General features: G+C 58.9%; 5 protein-coding genes across 10 annotated transcripts in view; 2 read left to right on the forward strand and 3 right to left on the reverse strand.

The window, feature by feature from the left end:
• LOC101747452 (serine/arginine repetitive matrix protein 2-like) overlaps positions 1-24,919 on the forward strand; it is a 500,571-nt gene that overhangs the window by 161,304 nt on the left and 314,348 nt on the right. The window lies entirely within an intron of this gene.
• Positions 808-9,341, forward strand: GRM2 (glutamate metabotropic receptor 2). Its single transcript, XM_015292870.4, has 6 exons — positions 808-878; positions 2,846-3,669; positions 5,581-6,418; positions 6,980-8,043; positions 8,215-8,389; positions 8,606-9,341. Exons 2-6 carry the CDS (start codon positions 3,169-3,171, stop codon positions 8,677-8,679), a joined length of 2,652 nt encoding a protein of 883 aa, XP_015148356.2. The 5' UTR covers positions 808-878; positions 2,846-3,168; the 3' UTR covers positions 8,680-9,341.
• IQCF6 (IQ motif containing F6) lies at positions 4,023-5,701 on the reverse strand. Of its 6 annotated transcripts, XM_040646578.2 has the most exons (4): positions 5,564-5,622; positions 4,549-4,631; positions 4,333-4,452; positions 4,023-4,248 (listed from the first exon to the last, which is right to left on the reverse strand). In XM_040646578.2, the coding sequence occupies exons 2-4, from the start codon at positions 4,567-4,569 to the stop codon at positions 4,066-4,068; spliced, it is 324 nt and encodes a 107-aa protein (XP_040502512.1). In that variant the 5' UTR covers positions 4,570-4,631; positions 5,564-5,622; the 3' UTR covers positions 4,023-4,065. The 6 variants fall into 6 exon arrangements, with proteins under 6 accessions (XP_040502512.1, XP_015148359.2, XP_015148358.2 ...); XM_015292873.3 differs by having other exon boundaries at positions 4,023-4,452; positions 5,564-5,701; XM_015292872.3 differs by having other exon boundaries at positions 4,023-4,452; positions 4,549-4,675; positions 5,564-5,701.
• On the reverse strand, positions 7,940-14,906 carry LOC415939 (maestro heat-like repeat-containing protein family member 7). Its single transcript, XM_046900242.1, has 19 exons — positions 14,884-14,906; positions 14,635-14,755; positions 14,434-14,520; positions 14,059-14,163; positions 13,737-13,917; positions 13,553-13,662; positions 13,183-13,332; positions 12,880-13,034; positions 12,634-12,781; positions 12,242-12,420; positions 12,022-12,159; positions 11,742-11,856; positions 11,453-11,590; positions 11,099-11,275; positions 10,811-10,966; positions 10,529-10,630; positions 10,351-10,456; positions 10,091-10,263; positions 7,940-8,439 (listed from the first exon to the last, which is right to left on the reverse strand). The coding sequence occupies exons 1-18, from the start codon at positions 14,904-14,906 to the stop codon at positions 10,199-10,201; spliced, it is 2,256 nt and encodes a 751-aa protein (XP_046756198.1). The 3' UTR covers positions 7,940-8,439; positions 10,091-10,198.
• LOC124417001 (maestro heat-like repeat-containing protein family member 7) lies at positions 14,903-17,109 on the reverse strand. Its single transcript, XM_046900243.1, has 5 exons — positions 16,965-17,109; positions 16,579-16,852; positions 15,349-15,559; positions 15,124-15,246; positions 14,903-15,031 (listed from the first exon to the last, which is right to left on the reverse strand). The coding sequence occupies exons 2-5, from the start codon at positions 16,614-16,616 to the stop codon at positions 14,903-14,905; spliced, it is 501 nt and encodes a 166-aa protein (XP_046756199.1). The 5' UTR covers positions 16,617-16,852; positions 16,965-17,109.

Here is a 24,919-nt window from a genome sequence, read left to right on the forward strand (position 1 = left end):
TGCTGTTGTCCCTCTGCTGCCAGAAATGCTGGAGCAGCAGCAGCCAGGATGCTTCCTGGTGGGATGTGGTTGCTGCTGGGTGCCAGGACCGTGTGAGCCTCATGTGCCGGGCTGGGACGTGGGGTTTTGGCTGTGCTGGACCCACTCTGCTCTCCCCCCAGCAAAGGCACCTGCTGCTGCCAGTGCCCTGCTCCATCCAGTGCTGGGAGCAGCAGAGTCCTGGTGCTGCAGGAAAGCCGAGGGGGGTGAGGGGGCTTTGTTGTGGATGTCCTGGGTTATGTCCCCACATCTGGTTTGTGCCCTAAGACCTGGGTTATGCCCGCAGTTCAGGACTACTGGCAGTTGGGGCCAGTCAAGCTGCCGGCACAACACTGAGGGAGGGGGGGGTGGATGAAGCAAAGTGGGATGCTGGGCGGCCGAAGGGCTACGGGAAGAATTTGGGCAAACGGTGGAGTCCGCCGAGGTCTCGAAACCCTAACTGCAGCCAGAGCCGCCCCTCCGGAGGCTCTGCACTCCGAGTTGGAGGGGGGCACCCGGGGAGCATCACCCAGGGTTTGGCGCTCGGCTGCCGGGCTGCAGCCGGGGCTGGGACCCCCGTGCTCGGGGGCGGCTGCGGGCGCGGGGCCGAGCTGCGCCCCGAGAGGTCGCTCGGTGCCTCCGCGGTGCCGCCCGCCCTGCCCCGTGCTCCGACCGCTGCCCCGCGGGGTGCCGCTGCCCGGGGCCGGAGCGGGGCGGGGGCCGGGGGCGGAGCGGCTCCGCCGGGCTGAGGCTGGCGGAGTGTCAGAGGCGGCGGCGGCGGCGGGAGGCGGGCGGCAGCGGCAGCTCCGAAGCGGCAGCGGCACCGGCACCGGCTCCCGGCGCAGCCCCGCCGGGCCCAGGTAAGGGCTTCGGACCCCGCGTCTCCGCCGTGCTCGTTCCCGTGGCCTCGGGCCGCCCGTGCGGCGGTGCCCGGAGAGCGGGTGTCGGCCGCTCCGGGAGCCGTCGGGGCCGCGGCACCGCGGTCAGTGCCCGCAGCCGGTGCCGGGAGTCGCGGGGCGGATGGAGGGGAGCGGGGGCGAGGGGCCGGCACCGTGCCGGGGGCCGCGGGTTCCCCGGCAGAAGGCGCCGTGGCCACCAACCCGTCCGGCTGCGGCTCCGGGTGCGCGGCGCCGGGGAGCGAAGGTGACAGCGCGGCAGGTGCGGGGACAGCCCCCGCATGCCCTTCGCTGCTGCCCCGGGGGGCTGCCGGCCCCTGGGTTGCTTTGGGCCGGCTGGGTGCACGGGCGACCCCGCATCCTCCCCGTGCACACGGGTGCTGCGGCAGGGCAGGGGAACCCTGACGCTCTGGCAGCCGCTCTTCTTTGCGTCCTCCCCTCCCGCTCCCGCCGGCTGGACGAGAGGAGCCCGGTGGCTGCAATGTACGGGTCGACCCAAAGGGAGGAGGTTTTGGAGGCGCTTCCAGGTGTCACCCCGCTCCTGGCGTTGTGCACACGCGTGTGCGGCCACACGGTGTGCGTGCACTGCAACGTGCCGCTCTTGTACACACGTGTGGACTTGTGCAGGGCATGGACCCATAACCCACACGCTGCAGGTGTGAGCACACACGGGACCCCTGCACGGGCATGCCTGCAGAGTGCACGGTGTTGGTGTGCACACCCCCGTGCAGTGCTTGCCCATGCACCTTGCACGAGTGCACACCTGCATGCACAGTGCCAAGCCCTGGGCTGGGTCCTGGCTGCAAAGCTGCGTGGTCACAGCTGGACGTGCATCCCCTCCTGAAAGCAGGGCAGCAGCCAGGGTCCTCCTTGCGTGTGCAGGTGTCAGGGTGCTCTGGGGGGCACGGGACCAACTGTGTGATGTAAACATCTCTGATCGCCGATGCTTTCAGGTAGAGGGAGGCTGCAAGCAGATGGGAGCTGGCAGAGCCTTCCCAAAGCACCGTGGCCACTGGGACAGCCGTGGCTCTGCTGTCGGGTGCTTCACACCCTCAGATGTTCTCCAGATGTTCTCGGGGACAGCTCTCCCCCCAGCACCGTGTCAGCCCTGTGAGCAGCTCCAGGCATGGCTGCAGCCATCTCTGCCTCCCTGGTGGAGCTGATGATTTTGGGAGAGCTGAAGGTGCCCTTCCTCTGATGGGTCTCACCTGGAGCCCCCCGTGAGCTGCAGCCACCTGGGGCTGGGGCTGTCAGGCTGAGGGGGTCCCCTTCTTTCACAGCCCCTGAAGCCCTGGCCCTGTGGGATTCCAGCAGCTGACTTTAAATGGGAAACAAATCTCTCGCATGGTGTGGGAAAAGACAACTCATCTCTGAGGGGACCTCATTTACTGCCAAAAAAAGGCCTGTCTGTTGCAAAAGCCTTTGATTCCCCAGCTCCTCCGTGGTTTATGCAGAGGGAGCCAGCAAACCTGGCTCTTACTTCTACTGAAATCTCTGAATTTAGTGTACGAGGAAGGAAGGGGCGGTGGTGAGAGAACAGCCTCTAGAGCACTGCGGGATGGAGCTGGCATCCAGTGGGGATGGGGCTCGGGGGCTGGATGGGCTGGCAGCACAGCTGTGCCCCTTGCGTTGGGATGGAGCAGCTGGCCCTGGCCGAGCAGGTGGCACTGGGGCTGGGGGGCTCCGATCTGATATCGAGTCTGCCTCAGTCCCTCCTCTGGGTGATGTTCCAGCCCCTGGGTGACATCCCTGGCTCCTTTCCCAGCGCTTTACAGGCCAGAAAAGCTATCCCCCACTAGGCTGCACTGCCTGGAACTGCTGCAGCACTGACTGCCTGTCTCTCCGCACGTGCCAGCTCATCCCGGGGAGCTGGGCAGCCAGGGTGGCCCTGCGTGTCTGCCTGCATCTGTGTCACTTGCTACATCCTGCAGGTCCTGGATTGCTGCTGGAGCTGTCACATCTGCTCAGCTCTCTCCGCGGGTATCCTTCCTGAGGGGGACGTGGGCTGGTGGGGACATAAAACACCTGCATGCTGCCCTGGCTCAGCCGCCCCGAGCATCTCCTCATAGCTCCCAGGTGGACAGCCCCAGCTCATCCCATGACCTGCCGACCCAGTGCCTCTTCCCTTTGCTTTTCCAGGCGCTGAGGGCTCCCCAAGGGCGGCACGACCCCCTGCCACCACCACGCTGCTCCGTCCCCACACCCGATGCCGGGGCCCTGGCTGCCTTCACCTTAACAGGCAGCGCTGGGTCACATGGGGTCTGTGGGTCCCCGGCCGGCACCGGAACACCCCATGGCGGTCCCCATTGCTGCCTGGCTCTGGCTGATGCACCTGGCCCCCTGCCTGGCTGCTGGGCACGGCTCCACCCACGGCAAGAAAGAGATCAGCACTGAGGGGGATCTGGTCATCGGGGGGCTCTTCCCCGTCCATGAGAAAGGAGTGGGGGGCGAAGACTGTGGCAAAATCAATGAGCACCGGGGCATCCAGCGCCTCGAGGCCATGCTCTTTGCACTGGATGAGATCAACAAGGACCCGAGCATCCTGCCGGGGGTGAGGCTGGGTGCCCACATCCTGGACACCTGCTCCAAGGACACCTATGCTCTTGAGCAGTCACTCGACTTCGTCCGTGCATCGCTGACCAGAGTGGATGGCTCCGAGCACATCTGCCCCGACGGCTCCTACGCTGTCCATGACGACATACCCATGGCCATCACCGGTGTCATCGGGGGCTCCTACAGCGATGTTTCCATCCAGGTACCCCTTGCGAGATAAGAGCCTGGGCTGTGGGCGGAAGTGGCAGAGGGCATGTGCTGGCTGTAGGGCTGCCAAACCTCAGCCCTCACCGGGTGGGGACCTCCTGGAGCTGGGAAGCAAGGAGCCCATCCCTTTCCCCATCCCCACTTCTCTGCTGGGCTGTGTGTCAGGGAGCTCAGCATCTGCTAAAGAAATCACCCATTCAAGGCTGCCTGGGGCTGGGTGGGTGCACGCCGGCCCCATGCCATGGGATGCTGCCCCATCCCTGGCAGCAGCAGGGGGGCATCAGCCCCTCGGATAGAGCCATTTGTTTGCTGAGGTGCTCCCAGCCCCACTGGCCACAAACACAGTGGTCAGCATCCACACGGGCGGCCATCCCTCCGTGGGGACGGTGCTTTATTCACTCTGGTCTCCACAGTCACCCGGAACGCCCAGGACGATGTCAATGTGCAGATCCACATCCTTGGTGCAGTTGCTGGCCCGGCGCTGCACGTACCCCCGCCAGCAGGTCTGGATGGTGCGGGCGGCCTCCCGGCAGCGTTTGTACTCCGTCCGCATCACCCACGCCCGGACCTGAGCCTGCAGCAGGACAACGGCTCGCTCCAGCTTGATGTACTCGGCCAGCACCCACAGGCGCTGCTGCTCCCTCCTCTGGCTGCCCACCCGTCGCCACCAGCCCTGGATGCGCCGCGCGCTGCTGGCCGCCACCAGCAGTGCCCTCCGCACCAGCTGCCCTCGCCACCATGCCTGGATGGCCATGGCTGCGGCCGTGTCGGGGTCTATCTGTGGGGACAGAACACGGGCGGCCTCAGTGGCAGCGCCATGGGGTGGGATGGGATTTTGGGAACAGCTGTTCTCAGGGAGTGCAGGCCGGCTCACCTGCGTCTCCATGGGTCCCATGCGTGTGGTTGGGTGCAGAATGCCCACAGGGGGCAGCGACACCTCCTGATGTCAGAATGGCCCTGAAAACCCGACACAGGACAGGAGGACTGTGGTCCTAGGCTGCCTGATGCGATGGAGTCACCAGATGTTGACAGTCCCACATCCCCCAGTGTCCCCACAGCATCACTGCCCTCTGGGACTTTTGTGCCATTAGGGCAATTTGCTGCTAAAAGCATTTGGCCACGTTAATTAAGCTGCATCTCCTGCACGGGAAGCAGAGCTGCGTGCGGGCTGCGAGAGTCGTGGCTTCTAACGGCCTCATTAACGGGGCTCTCTCCCTTTTGAAGATAACGAGGGGAAGGAGCGGCCACGGCAGTCAATCGCAGTGCCAGGCCCACGGGGCTCAGTGGGACAGTGCCTGCTGTGCCCCCCAGCCCTGCGGGCACCAGCTTTGTCTTCGCGGATGAGCATCGCTCCGTTCGCCTGCGGTGGAGTTTCGGTGTTTGCCATGAATCTGTTTACTCCCCACCCTGAATCTTAGAGGGGGGAGTATAAAACATTAATAAAAATAATAATGAAAAAAGAAATGAGTGGAGGAGGCTGCAAGGAGCAGGAACACATAGGGATTGCAGAGTGAGAAACCTCTGCGAGTAAACGACCCCATGGCCCTGTGCTGGGCACCAAGGGCTGGGCATGGCCAGGCTCTCCAGTGCCACAGCCTTTGGTGGTCGTGGACACACTGACACCTCCCCACCATCTCTTCCATCCTGCCCTTGGCAGGATGCCCAGGGAATAGCATTACACCCCAGCTCTGGGACAACCACAGATCCCTGTGCTCCAAAACGCAGGACTCGAGGGCTTGGATGACCTGCGTCTATCTGACCGCTGGATGCTGAGGTCCCCCAGCCTCCTGGTGGGGGTTACCCATCGGTCAGCCACTCACCATGTCTAGGAGCGGATGCTCCCAGGGGACGCCCCTTATGGGTTCAACATCCCCACTGGCCACGCTCACCTCTCCCCTCCATGCAGGTTGCCAACTTGCTGCGGCTCTTCCAGATCCCGCAGATCAGCTACGCCTCCACCAGCGCCAAACTCAGCGATAAGTCCCGCTACGACTACTTCGCCCGCACCGTCCCGCCCGACTTCTACCAAGCCAAAGCCATGTCAGAGATCCTCCGCTTTTTCAACTGGACCTACGTCTCCACGGTGGCCTCGGAGGGCGACTACGGCGAGACGGGCATCGAGGCTTTTGAGCAAGAAGCCCGTATGCGCAACATCTGCATCGCCACCTCGGAGAAGGTGGGACGCTCCATGAACAAGAAGACCTACGACGGCGTGGTGCGGGCGCTGCTGCAGAAGCCCAACGCCAGGGTGGTCGTGCTCTTCACCCGCAGTGAGGACGCCCGGGAGCTGCTGGCAGCCGCCCACAGAGCCAACGTCTCCTTTGTATGGGTGGCCAGCGATGGGTGGGGAGCCCTGGAGAGCGTGGTGGCGGGGAGCGAGGCGGCGGCGGAGGGAGCCATCACCATCGAGCTGGCAGCGTACCCCATCCAGGAGTTCGCCGCGTACTTCCTCAACCTCCACCCCTACAATAACAGCCGAAATCCCTGGTTTCGGGAGTTTTGGGAGCAAAAGTTCAAGTGCAGCCTCCACACGCAGGACTGCAGCCGGTACTCCCTAAAGACGGGCAAGTTTGAGCCAGAGTCCAAGATCACCTTTGTGGTCAATGCGGTCTACGCCATGGCTCACTCGCTTCACAACATGCACAGGGCTCTGTGCCCCAACACCACCAAGCTCTGCGACTCCATGAAGCCTGTCAATGGCAAGAGGTTCTACAAGGACTTCATGCTCAATGTTAATTTTGATGGTGAGTCCAGAGGTGGAGATGGGGCTTGGCTGCACAGCTGAATGGGTGCAGGGGCAGGGAGGAGCAAGGAGGTCGCACTGTCACTCTAATGTTCCACCTCCTCCTTGAGGTCTTGGTCTCTCCTTGGAGACCTCAGCCACTTGCTCTGTGATTGATTTAGTCACCTCTCAGGGTCTAAGCTGGAGGGAGAGCCTCAATCAGGACCCCACAGCTCTGAGGTCAGTCAGAACCATCATCCCCTTTGGGCTGAGCCCTATGTACCACTCAGAGCCATGGAGGTTTGGGGGGCAGTGACACTAGATGGCTATGCAGACCCCCCTGCTTCGCATGGCTAGGGGCTGCCAAGCATGGTGAGAGCATTCTGCACCACTGCTTCCACAATCCCAAAGAATAATGCTGCATTCTGGGCACGAAGGCAAGGGGACAGGTTGGAAATAGTCTCTTGGCCATGGTAGGCTGTGTCTCCCCAGTGCATCCCTGTGGGAGTGAGCATGCTCCCACCCCATGGCCACACGGGACAGCTGTCCAGGCAGCGACCATCTGCCTTTCTCCTCTCTCCAGCCCCATTCAGGCCAGCAGACACTGAGAGCGTTGTTCGATTTGACCGCTACGGTGATGGGATTGGGCGCTACAATATCTTCAACTACCACCGCATGGATGGGCGGTACCGGTACCAGAAGGTGGGCTACTGGGCCGAGGGGCTCATCCTCAACACCAGCCTCATCCCCTGGGCAGAGACGTCCATCCCGGTGTCCCAGTGCAGCGATCCATGCAAGAAGAACGAGATCAAGAGCATGCAGCCAGGAGACATCTGCTGCTGGATCTGCATCCCCTGCCAGCCCTACGAGTACCTGCTGGATGAGTTCACCTGCATGGACTGTGGTTTGGGTTACTGGCCCAACGAGACCCTGAATGGCTGCTACGAGTTGCCCCAGGAGTACATCCGCTGGAAAGACGTCTGGGCCATCGGTCCCGTCACTATCTCGTGTTTGGGATTTATCTCCACTCTCTTTGTTTTCGGTGTCTTCATGAAGAACAACGACACTCCCATTGTGAAGGCCTCCGGACGGGAGCTCTGTTACATTCTCTTGACTGGGGTCCTCATGTGCTACAGCATGACCTTCATCTTCATTGCGAAGCCTTCCACTGAGGTGTGCACGCTCCGGCGCTTGGGGCTGGGCACGTCCTTTGCTGTCTGCTATTCGGCCCTCTTGACCAAGACGAACCGCATCGCCAGGATCTTCAGTGGGGTGAAGGAGGGGGTCCAGCGCCCTCGCTTCATAAGCCCCACGTCGCAGGTGGTCATCTGCATGGCCCTCATCTCCTGCCAGCTGATCATCGTCATCATCTGGCTGCTGGTGGAGGCCCCTGGCACAGGCAAGGAGACCGAGCCTGACAAGAGGTACATCGTCACCCTCAAGTGCAACAACCGTGACTCCAACATGCTCATTTCGCTCACCTACAACGTCCTCTTGATTGTCCTGTGCACGGTCTACGCCTTCAAGACACGGAAATGCCCTGAAAACTTCAATGAGGCCAAGTTCATTGGGTTCACCATGTACACGACCTGCATCATCTGGCTGGCCTTCCTGCCCATCTTTTATGTGACCTCCAGCGACTACCGAGTAAGAGCCTGAGTTCTGGGGACTCCCATGGGGCCCAACCAGAGCAGCACGCATGAGTGGGGCAGCACAGGGCTGGGAGGGTCTGGGGAAGGGCTGCTGGGGGCCCCATCCATGCTGTTGCCTGGGCCCATGGTGCTACCGCACCCGTGACGCTCGCCCCTCTGCCTCCAGGTGCAGACCACTACCATGTGCATCTCAGTGAGCCTCAGTGGCACGGTGGTCCTCGGCTGCCTCTTCACCCCCAAGCTCCACATCATACTCTTCCAGCCGCAGAAGAACGTGGCCAGCCACCGTGTGGGCACAACACGCTTCAGCATGGCGGCCGCCAGCTCCAGCCAGTCCCATGGTGAGTGCAGCTGGGCCAGGGAGGGGCAGGGGGACAGCTGGGAGGGGGACCTGCAGAGCGGGAGATAGGGGTACTGCAGCACCCAAGGGATCGGCCGCTCCATCCCAAGCCCTCCACCCCAGAGCTGCTCCTGGGGGTCCGTCGTTGCACTGGGACACCCCAGGTGGGTGCTGCTGCTGGATTTCCCCTCTCATAATTGGTGCCTTTCCCCACCAGGCTCGGCCTCACAGTATGTGCCCACAGTGTGCAACGGCCGCGAGGCGGTGGACTCCACAACGTCATCCTTGTGAAGGGCGGGGGGAGGCCATGCCCCAGCCCACCCCCTTCCAGGGAGCAGCAGCCCCAGAGCAGGGGTTGGAGGAGCAGGAAGGCAGCCCCCAGCCCAGCCCCAGCATCACAGCACTCATCCCTCGTGCCCATCAGCAGTGCACAGCCCCAGCCCCAGCTCCCTTGCACTGAGCTGCACTGCCCATCACGCTTTGCTTGCCCTGAGCCATGCCCCACCACATCCCTCCCCACACGCAGAGCCCCACTGACAGCACGCTGCCCTCACCCACACCGCTTTCTCTCCAATGCCACAACCCCCTTGGATGAACCAAGCATCACACCAGCCTTCCCAGCACACCCGGACCCCCACACACCTGCACCTGTGGCACCTTCCCTTTTCCTCCTCATTTTTACTCCTGGGTTTGCAGAGTCCCAGCCACTGCCCTGTCCCTGAGGAGCTCTCCATGCTCCCATCCCATGGCGGCAGAGGGACAGGAGCCCCCCCCACATGCCTGCTTTATGCCTTGGGACACCGCAGACCCCAGCAGCACCTGGTGAGGGGCTCAGAGGGCTGCTGAGTGATGGGGCCCAAGGGGGATGAGCCCTTTTTAAGAGTAGTTCTTTTCTGTGCCCAAGATTTTTTTTTTTTTTTTTGTAATTTATGTAAATAAAGTGGTTTTTTGTTGCTTGTGGTTTTTTCTTTCTTTTCTTCTTTTAAATGCGCTCTGCCTTTCCCCCGGGCTGGCTGAGTTTCGGGAAGGGCACCATGTGTGCCCAGGTCAGAGGTGGGGGGGCCTGGCTGCACTTCTGTGCGCTTCCCCAGCCTCATGCTGCCACTGTGCCTGTCTGCCATGCGCTGCTCCTTGGCGCAGTAGTGGCCCCTGGGTACTTACAACCTCCTGGGAAGGGATTTGCCTCCCACCTGCCTTCCTGCATTGGAGGTTTGTGACAACACGGGGATAGGGCCAAGCACCATTGGTGACAGTGCGTGGCTCTGTGTGGCAGCAGTCCTGTCCCCATAGCAGCTACTTGTGGCCTGAGAAGATGGTGATTCAGAAAACGTAACCCCAGGGAGTTGCTCCTGCCTCAAAAAGTGCAAATGAGCCATGCATAAAGCCCAGAGCGAGTGGTCAATCATAGCATAGCTGGGTTGTAACAGACCACCCAGCCCCCAGCCCCATCCCTGTCATGGGCTGGCTGCCCCCCCCAGCTCGGACTGCCCAGGGCCCCTCCATGGCCTGGGGCACCCCCAGGTTTGGCACCCACAGCTCTGGGCAGCACTGCCAGCGCCTCACCGCCCTCTGGGTGAAGAATTTCCTCCTAACATCTCACCTAAATCTCCCCTCTTTCAGTTCAAAATCATTACCCTTTGTCCTATCGCTATCGGACCGTGTAAAAAGTCGCTCACCCCGATGTCCCAGGGGCAGAACTCACCTCCTCCGCTCCGGGCACGAGCCGCAAGGTCCCCCCGGCCCGCCGGAGCGCAGCCGTGCGCGGTGCCCCGCGGAGCCGCCGGAGGGCGCCGGGTTCCGTCCCGAAGGGTCAGCGCCGCCCGAACCGCCACCACCGGGACCGCACCGTCGGGATCTCGTGCCTCCCAATGAGCTCTGCGGTCATACGTTCAGCGACCCCGGCTGCTCCCTGGGTGCAGCATGGAGGGCCGGGGACAGGGGAACCTCAGTCTCACGGCTCACCGATGAACCTCACGGCCTCCCGCCGCAGGGGCTCCTGCGGGCTCTGCAGGTAAAGCAGGCTCTGGCCCAGGTAGTCCTGTGCTGCACTCTTCCTCCTCTCCACCAGCTGGAGAGAGAAGGGCACGGGGTCAGCGCAGAGCGGACCTGACCCTGACCTGGGATGTGGGAATGTGCATACCATGCACTCGCCGATCTGCCAGAACTGTGCCACCTCTGCCAGGTGCTCCAGCCGCCTCCAGTGCAGGAACCGTGCGGCACCGAGGAAGGCTTTCTGGGAGGCCTGCCGAACAGCTGAGATGGCACTGCAGCCCAAACAGCAGCGGAGCCCTCATCTCCCAGAGCCCCTCCGCAGGGAGGATGCAGCAGCAGGGGATGACGCTGCCGTGGGCTGCAGTACCCCTGTGCTTGGAGGGCAGCACAGGGGCAGCATCGCCCTCCCCCAAATGAACGCAATTCCCACCTTGGCCACGCTCTCTTCCTCATCGTGCAGGTGCAGATACAGCGGGACCAGGCTCCTGTACACCTCCTTCCGCATCTTCCTCTTTTCTCTGCCCTCCACAAAGCTCAGCGTGTCAAGGAAGAGGTGGATGGAGAGCTGACGCACCGTGCCGGACTCCTGCAGAGGAGGAGAGAAGGATGTGGGTACCGACAGCTCCAAGCCTACAGCGAGCAGGGCCAGCACGGCCAGCGTGGGGATGCTGGGGTCACTGCCACATCCCTAGCAAGCCGGGCTCCCCGCTCCCCTTACGTCCTCAAAGAGCGCTGGGAGATTGCTGGCCAGCTCCAGAGCCACGAGGCTGAGCTTCCCCCTCTCCAGGAGCCGCAGCAGGCTGCTGAGCACTGGCAGGGCCATGGCACGGGCACCGCTGTCTGCGTCCTGCAGCTGCTCCGTGATGCACGGCAGCAGGCCGAGCATCTTCCTCGCCTGGGGGAAAAACGCCCCTTTCTTTTGGTACAACAGAGACCACTGCTGGGGCAGAACCACTCCAGCTGCAGCCTCCCTACCGGCTTGTCACCGTGGGGTGCTGGCAGGCAGGGCAGTCCTGCACAGCCCGAGGGCAGCGGGCCACGAGAGGATGGGCAGAGAGCTGCTCCTGCTCACCGTGTCCTGCCTCTTGCTGAGCTGCAGGATGCCCCTGAGCACCAGCTGCTGCATGCCCACACTCTGGCTCTGCAGGTAGGTGCTGAAGAGGCTCACGACGCGGTGCAGCTCTTCGCTGAGGTCCACGCACTCCAACATCTGCAGCACATGCAGCTCTTAGTGCTGAATCCCACCACCAGCTCGGGGAAAGGACAGCAGGGCACGGCCAAGCCTGCCCCCAGGGGAGGCAGCAGGGCTGGTGCAGAGGTCCCGCAGCCCCACATTCGCTGCTTCTGCAGCTGTTGCTCACCTCAACGAGGAAGACCATGGCCACCATCTCCCAGGAGCAGAACTTGGTGCTGAGCAGCTCAACCAGCTGGTGGAAGATGGGGTCACGCAGAGCACCTGGCAGCTCCCTCATCACCCTGGCAGGGATAAGAAGGCACCATCAGCCCTGAGCCGGGTGGACACAGCTCTCCTGGCTGTGTTCTGCTCCCACAGTGCCCCAGGGGCCACAGGCTCTGGTGTTGTGGCAGCACTTGGTCTGAGAACTGGGGACCCCCCATGACACCACAAGGAAGGGCTCTCACCTGGCCACCACCTGCACCCCCTGCAGGTGGGTCACAGTGCTGAGAAGCGCGTCCCAGCCACCCTGCTCCTCGATGGCCTCCATCTGCTTCTGGAGGCCCACACCGCAGAGCAGCACCTTCAAGGACTGCACCGCAGCCCTGCAGGTGGAGAAGGGTGTGAGTCACATTGGGAGCCCAGCACCGGGTCCCTGGATGCAGCGGGGGGATGGGGATGTGGCACCTGATGGGAGTGAGATGGTGCTGCTGGTGCACCTCCCAGAAGATTTCCACCTCCTGCAGTGTCAGCTCCATGGTGAAGGACACTTGCAAGAGGAGGGCCAGGAAGAGCTGGGGGAAAATGGCCTCAGCCTCCTTTAGGACAAGAGGCAGCTGGATTATCTCAGGTAGGATCCTTGCTGCCTGCAGAAAGCACACAGACACCGTCCTTGCCCTGTCCCCCAGGTTTCCAGCCCACCTCGAGAGGCGTGGGGATGGAGTGAAAAATGAGGAGGGAGACCCCCAGAGCACCAGGTCTAGGGGTGCATCCCCGTGCCCAGGGCAGGAACCAGGCTTGGGGGTGGACAGGGAAGGGGAGCAAGGACTCAGGCTGAGCTGGATGAGTGAGGAACTCACAGCCAGGGCAAGGACACGTGGCCTGTCCCCAGTGGATGTAGACATGTGGTACAGAGAATGGTTTGTGAGCACTCGGAGCAGCTCCTGCAGCACCTTCTCCACGGCCAGGGACTCTGAGAGCATTTCCTTCCACATGGTGATGGTGACACTGCGGGTCCCCAGGGCTGTCAGCGTGGCTGCCCCCACCTGGCTGATGGCTGTGGGGTGGGGAGGGGAGAGGAGCCCTGAGGGCTGCGGGCCCCATACCTGGTGCAGGTGGGGGAGCAGCCCAGCAGGCTGCTAACCATCTCCCTGGGGTATTTGCTGGCCAGCACGAGCAGGGCCCTGCCCAGGCTTTCTAGAGCCGGCTGGGCTGTGATGGAAGGCAGGCTGCTGTAGATCACCTTCACGATCTTTTGCACCTGGAGGGGGACACGGGTGAGAATGGGATGGCACTGGAGCAGGGCCCTGCTGCCAACCCAGCTGCTGCCTGCCGGCCAAGGGTGGTGCGAGTGCCAGGGCTGGAGCAGAGCCCCGAGGTCTGGAGCCTTGGCAGCAGCAGGTTCCCACCTGCCCTGGAGGGAAATGAACCTCTGCTGAGAGCACATCCACCATGTGGGCAGCCAGCTCGGTGCTGTGGAGGCTCGGCACTGTCATGCTCTCGATGGCTGTGAGGAAGATGCTCACCCTTTCAGGGTACTGAAGGTATTTGAGAAACATCTGTGGGAGGAAGGAGAGAAGGGACAACTCATTCCTTCCATGGCTGCTTGGCCATGCCGGTGCCTCAGTAGAGCTGGGAGCAGGGGCTGGGCTGGGTGATGCCTGGGGTACAGAGCAGGAGGGCCCTACGGGCACCAGGGCTGCTCGGGGACAGCGCCTGCACTCTTCCTGACGCTGCAGGTCTGGGTTCTCCTGTGGGCTCAGGGTTTGCTCTTCTTACCCTGAAGATTTTTCTGGCATTGTTCTCTTGGGAAACCTGTTCATAGAACAGCGTTTGCCAGCGTTCCCGGAGCTGTGGTTTCTTGGGATCCTTCTGCCACATCCACATTCCTGGAGAGGAGAGCACACAATGTCAGTGAGGGGCCTGGGCACCTGGGCACCCAGCTCAACACAACTCCTCTCACTTTGGGAAGCAATGAAAATGAAAAGCTGACGGACAGCCTTCATCGCCTCATCTCTGGTCCCCTCATCCGTGGAGGTGCAGCACAGGATGAGCTGTCCGGCCAGCTTCCCCAGCACAGGGAAGCGTTGGTTCTCCGTGCACTGATGCCGGAGCACCACAGCTCCTGTGAAGCAGGAGCACACCTGGGGAGAGAGGCAGCAGAGGTGCACGGCTGAGCGGGGCAGCTGGGCCCAGCCCAGGCTCTGTGCAAGCCTGGAGACAGATGGGCTCCAGCTGGGGAGACAGGATGGGGTGCTGGAGCTGTGTGCACCAGGGCTCCCTACCTCGGGCAAGGGGCAGGTGTTGCTGAAGGCGAGCAGCCTGGCAATGCACGCCATGGCCCTCTCCTCCACAGCTGCCAGCTGGCACGTGGTGAAGGGCAGCAGGAGCTGTGGAGAGAAAAGCTGCCGCTGTGCCCACAGCACGGGGCACTGGTCCTTCCGCTCACTCCCCGGCTGCAGTGGGAGTGGGTGGTTGCATCCCTGTCCTGCTGCAGCCCTGCCATCTTTCTGCTGCTCCCCACCCATCCCTCTAACCCCGCAAGGGCCCCCTCAGGTCGGTACCCCCTGCCCGCAGCAGGCCCTGGGGGGACCTCACGTGGATCCCCCCTTCACGGCCTTGAACCGTCCCTGCAAATCCCAGCCTTGGCACAGTCAGACCTCCAAGATGTTCTGCAGCTCCATGAGGACAGAGGTGCCGGCGCTGCCCACCAACACCTGCAGCAGGCGGTGCAGGGCTTCCATGGTCTGCAAGGAGGACAGGGGTCAGAGCGGCCTTCCCTGCTGCATCCTGCTGGCAGCAGGGGGGCATCCTGGGTGGTGATGCCAGGGAAGCGTCCCCAGGGCCCAGCCTGTGAGCACCTCCATGTAGAGTGCAGCATCCCGGTCCTGTGTGTCCTCGTGGCGAGGGAGGCGGAGGACGCTGCCGAGGCAGGCCCGCAGGAGGCTGCTCTTCCGCTCCTCTGGAAGCAGCCACGCTCTGCTGCGAGGGGAGAGAGGGCAGAGGCGTGATGCTCTGCTCGGCACCCTGTGCCCCGCTGCCTGCCCTGCTCAGGGCCCCCAGCTGGGAGCAGTGCCACCACATTGGCCAAAGCTGGGCTGGGGCCGTACCTCATGGCGGCGATGGCGTTCATGGCCTGCTGCCACAGCTCCGTGTCCAGGCGCTCAGCGGGCTCCTCCTGCAGCAGCTCCTGAGGGCATGGTGATACGGGATGGGATGAGGCAGTGTGCCCTCCTTGGTGGGCAGAGCCCAGGCACCCTATTGCAGCACCCCCCAGTTACTGGGGCTCCCCAGCGACCCCGCAGTGGGGAGGGCTGTGCCCACCTGTGGCCCTGCAGTGCTCCCCTTACCTCAATGCACTGCGCCACCTCCAGCGGGCAGACGCACAGCCGGTAATGCGCACCGCTGTCCTCGAGGGCAGCTTCGCAGATGGTGCAGATGGAGGCCAGAAAGCTCAGCTTCTGTGCCTCTGCCTGAGACAGGGAGGGGAGGGACAGGTGCTGGCATCGGGGGACCCCGGACCCTCTGGGCACGGCCGGGCAGGGGCAGCGAGGGAAGCACAGAGTGCCCACTACCTGGGGTCTGCACATGCAGCAGGCACGGATGCAGCTCAGGGGATCCTCCTGCTGTGGCGACATGTCCGAGGCAGAAGGACCCTCACCTGAGCCCAAGGGCACCTGCATCTCACACACTTCATCAGTCCCCCACTGGGGCCTGGAGGCCTGTGATATCATAGGCTTCTCTGGCCAAGCCTTTTGGTGGCAGCTGGGGGATCTCTGTTCCATCCTGCAGCAGGGAGACAGGGACAGATATGGCTCCTGCCCTGTGGCAGGGCAGAGATATCACTGAGTGGTGCCCCCACCACCTCTCCACCCCCCTCCCCCTCTGCTCAGCACCTCTCCTTCTTCCCTTTGACAGCCCCAGATTGCAGTGGGTTCCCAGTGTGGGTGTGCACGCATTGTTGCCTGCACTGGAGGCATCCCCTGCCCTGACTGCCCCCCTCCCCACCACCAGCCCCTAACTTGGGGCAGCTGCAGCAGCCAGGGCTGCACAGGGGAGGGTCCCTGGGTGTTGCTCGGCCGTTCCTCCTCACACAGCAACGCCCATAATGGCACACTCAGAGCTGCTCCTGGCACTGAAATACGAACCAGCTCTGTTCTGTCTGCTATGTCTGTTGGGCCAAAGCCCCAGTTCTGAGCCCCATCAGTGCTGACCCAGCTGCTCCTGGCATCAAGACTGGCTTTACGTGGTGAGTTGTCTGGACTTTGTGCTTTTAGTTCTCACTGCGCTGTTCTCAGTGAGTGATAAACTCTATTAATCTTCTCTGAACTGAGTACGTTTTGCCCATGGTGGTGACTGTTGAGTGACCTCTCCATCTTTATCTCAGCACTTCTTTCATCAGAAAGAGCCTGAGTTGGCAATTCTGCTATCCTTTCAACTGGAACTAAGGGGTCTACCAGGAAACAGCACCCAGAGCGACACAGGAGGGAACCACAGAGTTCTGCTATTTGAGGTGGTGATCCTTCTGCTCCATGTATTCCAAACCATGATCACTGTGCTTAGGCAGTCCTCCCAGCCTAGAGAGTCCTGCTCTGCTCTTCTAAGGGCAACACTGCATAGAGTGGGCTGTGTGCCTGTTGGTGGCAATGATACACCCTAGGACTCTCCTGCACACCAGGAAAAGCTGTGTTTGGTTCTTCCGGGTGGCCCCAAATGGGGAGTGCTATGGGCTGGTGAATGGGCTCTTGCCAGGTTTGAAAATCACCCCATGCAGACACCAGCCCTGCCTGGGCCTCCAGCCTCACCTGACCAGAGACTTCTTCCTTTTCTCCATTACCTTCATTACCCGTGACTGCAGGACTTTGATCTCAGAAACACTTGAACAGCTGGGCAATCCAGTGGGCTCTTTCCCCGGGGAAAGACAGGTTCTTGGATCCCAGACATCCTGCCATACTCAGGGATGGGCTCCTTGAGCACACGTGACCCTCAAGGATTCTGTTTTAGTGAAGCCAACCGGCACTGTAAGGCAGAGGTGGGTTCTACGGGGATACCGGAGAGACAGGAATCCCAAAGCAGCTCCTGGTGGGAATGGGAGATGGAGGCTGCTTACTGGGAGAACCGGGATCCAGAAGCAGCGCCTAAGGGGACTTGTGCTTACCGAGACACAGAAACGCGGAGCAGCACTACTCACCACAAGCCAGGCGGGACAGAGAGCCGCGACCCGAACTTATCCGTTTGGAGCGGACCTGATTGAGAACGGCGGCCGCACAGCCCTCTGCAGCGCCGTACACGCGAGGGGGCGCGAGGCGGACCTGATTGAAACCCTCGATTGACTCGGCCGCGCCCGGTTCCGCCGCATATAAAAGGAGGCGGCGGGGGGCGGGGCCGGCAGTGCGAGAGCGGCTCCGGGACGGGTCGGGTCGGGTCGGGTGAGGTTCGGTTGGGTCGGGTCGGGTCGGGTCTCGTGAGCGAAGGGCTCCTTTTGGAGTCGGAGTCTGAAGTCTCCGTTTGAAGTCCAAAGCCTTATTTCTGAGCACGGCGGTGCTTTCTCTTTACAGTCCGAAGCCTTGTTTTACAGTCCGTACCCACAGTTGTAGAACCCAAATCTTAACTCATTGGGGCTCTCATCTTCAATTTAATGTTGAAACCTGATTCCAGGGGTTTAAAGCTTTATTTCAAGAATCAAAACTTTTTTTTTCTGTGTGTGTGTGTGTGTTGAAACGAATATTTTATTATCATTTTATTATTGAGGTGGGACTTCTTTTATCTGAAGTTTTCCTTCTTACGGTCCCAAACTGCCTATTAAACACCCAATTGCAGTGTCCTCAGCCTTATTCCAGTCGCCCAAAGCCTGAGCAGTGGTCTCTAAACACATGATGAAAGCCAAAAAAGCTAATTTTTAGGGTTGAGATCTACCACTTATGATACAGACCCGTGTTTGTAATTAGTGCTCAAAGTCTCAGGGGCCAAAGGTGAACCCTCATCTCTGTACATCCCCGAGTGTCGTAATAGGGCCCCCAGCCTCACTTTCATTGTCCATGCTATTTTTATGACTGTTTCTTGGCTCTCAAAATAGGATTTGGAACCTTAAGGATGATATTAAGAACATAAAATGGAGAGTTACAAACCTTAAGCTGAGGGTTTGGGCACTAAAAAGGAGCGTCTGCATCCTATAAAGAGGCTTTGGGTCCCAGAGATCAGGCCTTGGACCGTAGGCTGTGGCTTTGGCCACTAAAAAGAATGGTTTGTACTGTGCAGTACGGCCATTAGAAAGGTTTTGCTCAAGAATGAGACTGTAGGCCCTTACAATAAAGCTTTGGGGCTAAAAATGCAGGTTTAAGCAACGAAAAGAAGGGTTTAGATCTCAAATTAAATCTCAGAGCCTGGATAATGAGCCCTAAAAACTGAAGGCCCTTCTAGACCTTACTAATATGCTTTAGTCTCGTAAAAATAGGTCTTGGACCCTGAAGTGGGGTTTCTGCCCTAAAAAGTGATGGTTTGGACTTTAAAAATGGGTCTTTGCACCCTTAAACAGGTGGAGTGGGGCTGATGACGGTGACTTGAGCCCTAAAACTGGTTGTTGGGAGCCTAAAAAGGGGGCTTTGCACCCTAAAACTCAGACCCCCTGAATGAGGCTAAAAAGCAGAGCTTGTGCTCTCAAATAAATGTGGACCCTGAGGCTTGGCTCTAAATATGAGTGTTTAAAAATGAGTGCTTAGACAACGAAGAGATGACTTTGGATCTCAAATGGATCCTCTGAACCCTGAAAAAAAGGGTTTGGATCCTGCAAAAGGGATGCTTAGATGCAAAGTGGGACTGCGGGCCTTAAAAATCAGGGGTTGGGGCCCAATGACCAACACTTTCAAGCCAAAACTGAGAGTTTGTGTCCTAAAAAGGCAGCTGTGGGCCCTAAAGTCCAGGCCTTGGCCCTTAGAATGAGGCTGTGGGATGCAGAGAAAAGGGGTTGTGGAGTCAAATAAGGCTTTGGACTTTAAAAATGAGGCTTTGCACACACAAAAAAGCAATTGTTGGTCCCAAAATAACGCTTCATGCCCCAAAAATGAGACCCTCGGGTGGAAAAAAAACGAGCATTTATGCCACAGAAAGGTCTCACGCTCTAAAAATGAAGGTCCGGACCCTCAAACGTGGGAGTTTGGACCCCAAAAGGAAGCTTTGGACCCTAACAATAAGGCGTTGTCCCGTTCCGTGGAGGCGGCCGAGCAGTCGCAAGGTGGCGATACCGATCCACGTCTTCATCCTCTGCTCTCCCAGTGCCTCCCACGAGCTCCCAGCCCTCCCTCCCCTTCTATTTTCCGCTCGTGGTCGGGTTGTTCTTGCACGGAATTCCAGCTAACCTTTGATTTCAGGCCCAGTTCAGAAAGCACTGGACTTTTTGCTAGAGTGGCTCTCAGTTTAGCAACTAAATGGAACATTTACCTTCAGTGTCTCAGAGCCCACTTCTCAAACGTCCTATTAATATTTAAAGTGCTGAACACGTTGGTGTGCTCAGCGTTAAGACGGTGCTAACTGGGGGACAGGGTAGGCTTTGCACAGCCACAGGGAGACCATATTTTCCTGTGAAGGCTGAGGCTCTCAGAGACAGAGGATGAGAGGAAGCATTTGCTGCTTATAGGCACCAAGAGAAGTGGGGTTGCTTGGGGCAATGCATGCGATTTAACACGGAGCCAGCAACTGCACCCAGGTCTCCAGGGTATTAACGGCACCCTCAGAGCCAGATCGTCCCATCTCCCCGATCATAGCATGGGTTTTGTGCAGCTGTTTGATGTCCCACCCCAATACAGGGAAGAGGGAGGGTTTGAGCAACCAACCCTGCGGTGCTTTGGAGTGTATGAACTCAACCAGCTGGATGGGACGGCCGCTCTGTTCCTTCCTCTTCCCATCCAGAGGGCGCAGCCAAAGCAGGCAGCTACAGGCAGACAGAAATCACAGATACAGATCAGTATAGCCAAGATTGCTGTTTGTGCTTCCCTCGTTGCTGCTGTAGAAAGAGGGAGCTCAAGCCAGCTTTCACATCATGGAGAAGACTGAGGTGGGAAGCTCAGCCGGTGAGAACAGTGGTCCCAATTTCTTCCATAGGAAGACATTGTTTTACATCAGCTGAAGACGTAAAGCTGCCACATCAGTGATTTTCTCTGCTCCTCATGACTTCATCCTCGCAGCCGTGCCAAACCCATTCCATCATATCTCATCGTGGTTTTTTTTTCCCCACCTGCCTTTGTGATCCTTTGTTTCCTTGGGGAGTTAAGAAAAAATGACAGAGGGACAAAGCCTTTTCCGCAAGCAAATCTTTCACTGCCCCACCTGCACATTTATTCCAGCCAACTGGGAGAGATTTGACCTGTGTAGGGAAGAGGGGGAAGGGAGCAGCCCCTGTTGTTATCAGAACTGATCTTTACTGCTGGGTAACAACTAGGCAATGAAGCAAAAGCCACCGGAGTTTAAAGAGGAAGCTGAGCCAAAGGTCACCAGGCTGTCCTAGAAGTTTGTTATCAGAACCTTGAAAACAGGGAGGAAGGTCACACGAGTTGAACATAGCAATAACCTGAAGAGGCCGATGGAGCCCGGGGAGGCTGTCATGTAGCTGCAGGGGATGATGAGGGATCAAAGACTTACTGATGATGGGATATAGCCCACCCCGGAGTGCCAGAGGATTGCACTGTCACTCCTTATGCGAAGATATACAGCACTTCAGTCATCTGAGAGAGCTGGAGGGAAAGAGAGGTCGGAATGTCTGCTTGCAGAGCTGGCCTAAAGGAGCAGGGAGGACCAGGAGTGAGAAATCCTGGAGAGCTGGACGTGGCCTGAACCCCACCAGCAGCTTTCTGGCATCTGTGAAGTTGTCCTCACTACCGTATCTACCAAAGCTGCTCTCTGAATGTAGTGCAAAACCATCTTTAAAATATCTCCCAGTACAGCTATGGATCTGTTCCTCTGGGCACATGCACCTCTTTGGCCCTGAGGTTTCCTCTCTTGCAGCACGAAGACCTCCATTCCCCACATTACAGGCTAGCCCCAAAGTCCTTGGTTCCAGGGGCACAGTTTTATCTAAATACAGGTTCTTGCTAAGCAAGCAGAGACTGCTGATCTCCCCGGCTGAGTCTGTGCAGCTGCCTCCAGTCCTGAACTTTCTCTGCTGGGATGAGCAGAGTTCACACTCGGCTGAACTCGTGACTGTGTCAACAGGGGGCATGAAGATCAGCACCAGGCAAAGGTGAGCGGAGTGCACAAGAATGAGGCAGAGACCTTTGGGACAAAGAGTTCCCCACCCATGGGGCCATCGCTGCATGGACGCTGATGCCAGGATAGGGCTGGATGGAATATGCTGCACCATCTCCCTGTTGGAGAGCAGACACATTCCTTTGCCTCTGCCTCTCCGCTCAGTGCCAGCTCTGCAACGTGCCCGCTAAATAAAGTTAGCCCTATCAAGACCAGGCGCGTTCCTGCCTCTCGCTGTACCTCAATCCACCGTGCGTGGCTACAGACCTGTTTTATCACCTCCAGGAGCTGCGGGAGGCAGCTGGAACCCGTGAGCTGCTGCAGGAAGGGATGGCACATCGGGTGGCTCAGAAATAAGAAGAGCACGATGGATGGTCAGACTCCAACCCAGTGAGGCAGACAAAGCCCAGAACCCCCGCTGGGAGGATGAGCAATGCAAACAGTGGATGCTTACATCTAAAGAAGAGATTTTTTCCGAGTCACGGCAGAGGAATGCGTTTTAGGCAGCTGGCTTTTGGCCTTCTGTTTTGTTTATTCCTCCAAAGACAAAAACAAAAGTGATGCCATATCAAAGCGCAGCAGGAAGCGGCCGGGAAGGGGACACAGCACAGTGACGAAGTTCAGGCGGCCGAGCACAAATGCTCCTGCCCAGCCTGCTGAAGCAATAGAACAGCTATCTGCTCAGCCACTTTGTACAGCCTGGGGATTTTTCCACACGGAAAGCACCCGCTGGGCTTCGGGATGCTCCACACAGCCCATGGAGCCCTCAGGGTTTGCTGGTTTCTTTGATAACCCCAGCACAGGAGGAGTGGAGCCCTGGTGATGTGAGCCTGTACCACAGCTGTGCTCACACTGACACAGCCCAAGAGCCACGAGGCTGCTGCCTGATTTTCAGGCTTGGAGTCACTTTGCCTATAAGGGAAATGAGGAAGTGATCCGCTGAGGGGTTTCCATGTGACGGACTTCCTTTGCCAACCAGTGTGAGGATGGTGCTGCCCGCCCAGGGAAGGGCTGCTTCAGGCTGGGTGCTTTGCTCACAGAACACCTCTGCCAAGTGTGGGCAGGGGCTGAGTGCTGTTATAATTAGAGCCGAGGTGCCAGGCCGCTTGTTTCCAGCCCCTGTTATTTTTATTCCACGTCTTTCTGTGCGTTGCATTCACCCGAAGAGCACCAGTGTCTGATTTCAGGGTGTAGGAGAACCTCGTGCCAAGAGCACCCAGAGCTTTTCTGTGCAGCGACAGCGCTCAGCACCCACAAAGGATCGGAACCAGAAGGCAGAGGGAGAGGACCCCATATGTACCCCAATGCAGAGAGATTAAGCCGACTTCTTGAACAGTTACAGTCAGAGGAACTTAGTTCTGTCACATCACTCCAAGGGTATCTTCCTAATGAGTAAGCGGTTATTAGAAATTGCAGATGTACAGTAAGGGGCTGGCACGGGGAGGGTTACACAACTTTATGGTCAGCTGTCCTGACCTTCAAGGAAAGCACCTCCAGCACTGTGTAGCTGCCATAAATACTTACTCCATGACAAAGGGCGTCAGACATGCGAGCTATTGGCTGCAGGCTCCACCAGAAGGGAACCTTACGCCTTTCAGCCAGGGAGCTGTAAAGACCAGCGAGTTTTATTGTGGTGCGATGGGCTATCTGAGATGTTAGAGGGCAGGCAACGCAGCTCACACAACGCCAGCTTATATGAAAGAAGTGGGGTTTCTTCTGAGTGATACACAACTGGCTATCTCACCGCTGGGTTCTGGAGGCAACCCAATGGCTGGGCAGTCCATGGCGAGTGGGCCCAGCTATGTGCTGGGCTGTGTTAGGGGCACAGGGGGCACAGTGCTCACCCATAGGCACCTCTTAGCTGCACGGACCTTTGGTCTGACCCATTAGCAGCACGCAGTGAGCTGAGAATCGAGGCGTAACACTGCACTTCTTACCGAGTGTGTGAGTTCTGTTGGTGCAAAGTGAGACCTCCTCACCGGGTGCGGTGGGGCTTTACGTCCCCGCAGCCCAAAGCTCTCCGTTCTGTTCCCCCCATCGAGAGCAGACAATCTGCTCTGGGCTGCCCTGCTCCCTGTTTGTGCAGCGTTACAACACCCTGTGCAAACAAACAGTCCAACCTCGGGTGAAACAGACATCTCAGATAAATCCCATGCGTGGGATGAGTCACGCCGGTGTCGCAATCGGTGATATCATGGGGAAAAATGACCCGAAGAAGGGGAGTTTGAGAACCTTCCATCACTACTTGTTTGCTGTCATTACAAACAAAGCCTCCTGATGGCCTTGTGCTGGCCCAGCAAGCTGTGCCCACCTGCTCTGCTGCCTGTAGCCTCAGCTCAGGGTTGCACTGAGCATCTGCCCCACCTCGGGGGCAGATCTTGTCTTGCAAACACCTTCAGATGACGTAATGATAAGGCAAAATTCCCAGTGCTGGCCACACTATAAGCTCTAACACAGGTGGATGTGGTCGCTCAGGGTGGCGTGGCTATCGAGCAGAGCTATGACTGTGGCTGAGGCAATAGGTGAGGTGGATGCACTGAGATATCCCTCTGCTTTCCTTAGGAGGGGGTAATCAGTTCCAGGGACTGTGCAATTGCTCTGCCTCTGCTCTGCAAACACAGCCTGCTGTCCATACACCGGTCCCTGTATTCCTATGGTTTGCATGCCTGTTGTAAATGAACGTGTGGTTACTCTCAGCTGATAAGCTTGGAGAAACACAGGGCAGGGTTATATAACGCAGGCACAGCCATCACCTGTGCGCCAGTACAGCCACAGCACAGCCATGTGTCATTTTGAAGCAGCTGGAACAGGAAGCCCATGGGCCACTGTGTCAAAATCCAGCAAAAATCCTTTCACAGGCAGTAGAACTGCAATACCAGACCTGGAAAGGCTTCAGGTCAGAAAATTCTTGCTTGTAGCTCATCTCCGTTCCCAGAGATGCGGACGAGTCTCCATACCCACAGCGTGAGCACCTCAGAGCTAGCTGCCAGACCTTCAGCTCTGAACACCCAGGCTCTTCAGTCTGGGTGAAGCTCTTCAGTCCAGATCTGGAGTCTGATTCCTCCCATGAACACTCGCCAGCCACAGGTGCCCAGCACAACATGCCCTGTCACGGGCAGAGCCAGCCCTTCATCCCTGCAGCCCGACTCCCTGCAGGACTGCCTGGCACCACTGGCGAAGCAAGCTGTGTGGGAATGGATGGCTGATTCATGCTGGGACACTGGGCTATTTTCTTGTCCCCACACATGGTGACAGCCAGCACAAGAGGGCTGTGAAAGCTTCTTTGCATCCTCAAGATTCTCCTACCCTGGTCTGTTCCTCTACAAGGGAAGTGGGCTGGTAGACTGTGTGATGCTCTTAATTAAGGTTGGAAAAGACTTCTGAGACCGTCTAGCCCAACCATCCACCTACTAACAGTATTGAGCACTAAGCTGTGTCCCCAGGTGTCACATCGACATGTTTCCTGAACACCTCCGGGGATGGTGGGCCACCCTAAAGGAGCTTTTCAGACCCATGATCCTCCAACTCGAGCCTTGGGTTCCTGGGACACACTCAGTACTGGATGTGGGGTCCCGGCATTGCCACCTCATAGCACAAGAAGCTTCCCACCAGCCAACAGCACGCCACATCCTGACATATACACATCAGGGGTCAGGGTTGGGATGTTAGAGGAAAAAGAGCCACAGGAGCCAGCGTGGAGCCACCACCCAGGCAAGGAGCAGCACAGCAGCAGACCAAACCTGCCTGGCACACGAAAGCCACAAAGGGCACTGAACAGTGTGAGCCTGGGAGCCACCTGAGGGTATGTGTGAGCACCTGGCTGCTATTAATCCAGGCTTCTAGTCCCTGTTGAACTGTATTCCTCCAGCACGGGCCAGTGATAATAAGTGCTTGGTGATTTTCAGGCTC

The sequence above is a fragment of the Gallus gallus genome, chromosome 12, assembly GCF_016699485.2.
Source record: "Gallus gallus isolate bGalGal1 chromosome 12, bGalGal1.mat.broiler.GRCg7b, whole genome shotgun sequence".
In the NCBI taxonomy this organism is placed as follows: Eukaryota; Metazoa; Chordata; class Aves; order Galliformes; family Phasianidae; genus Gallus; species Gallus gallus.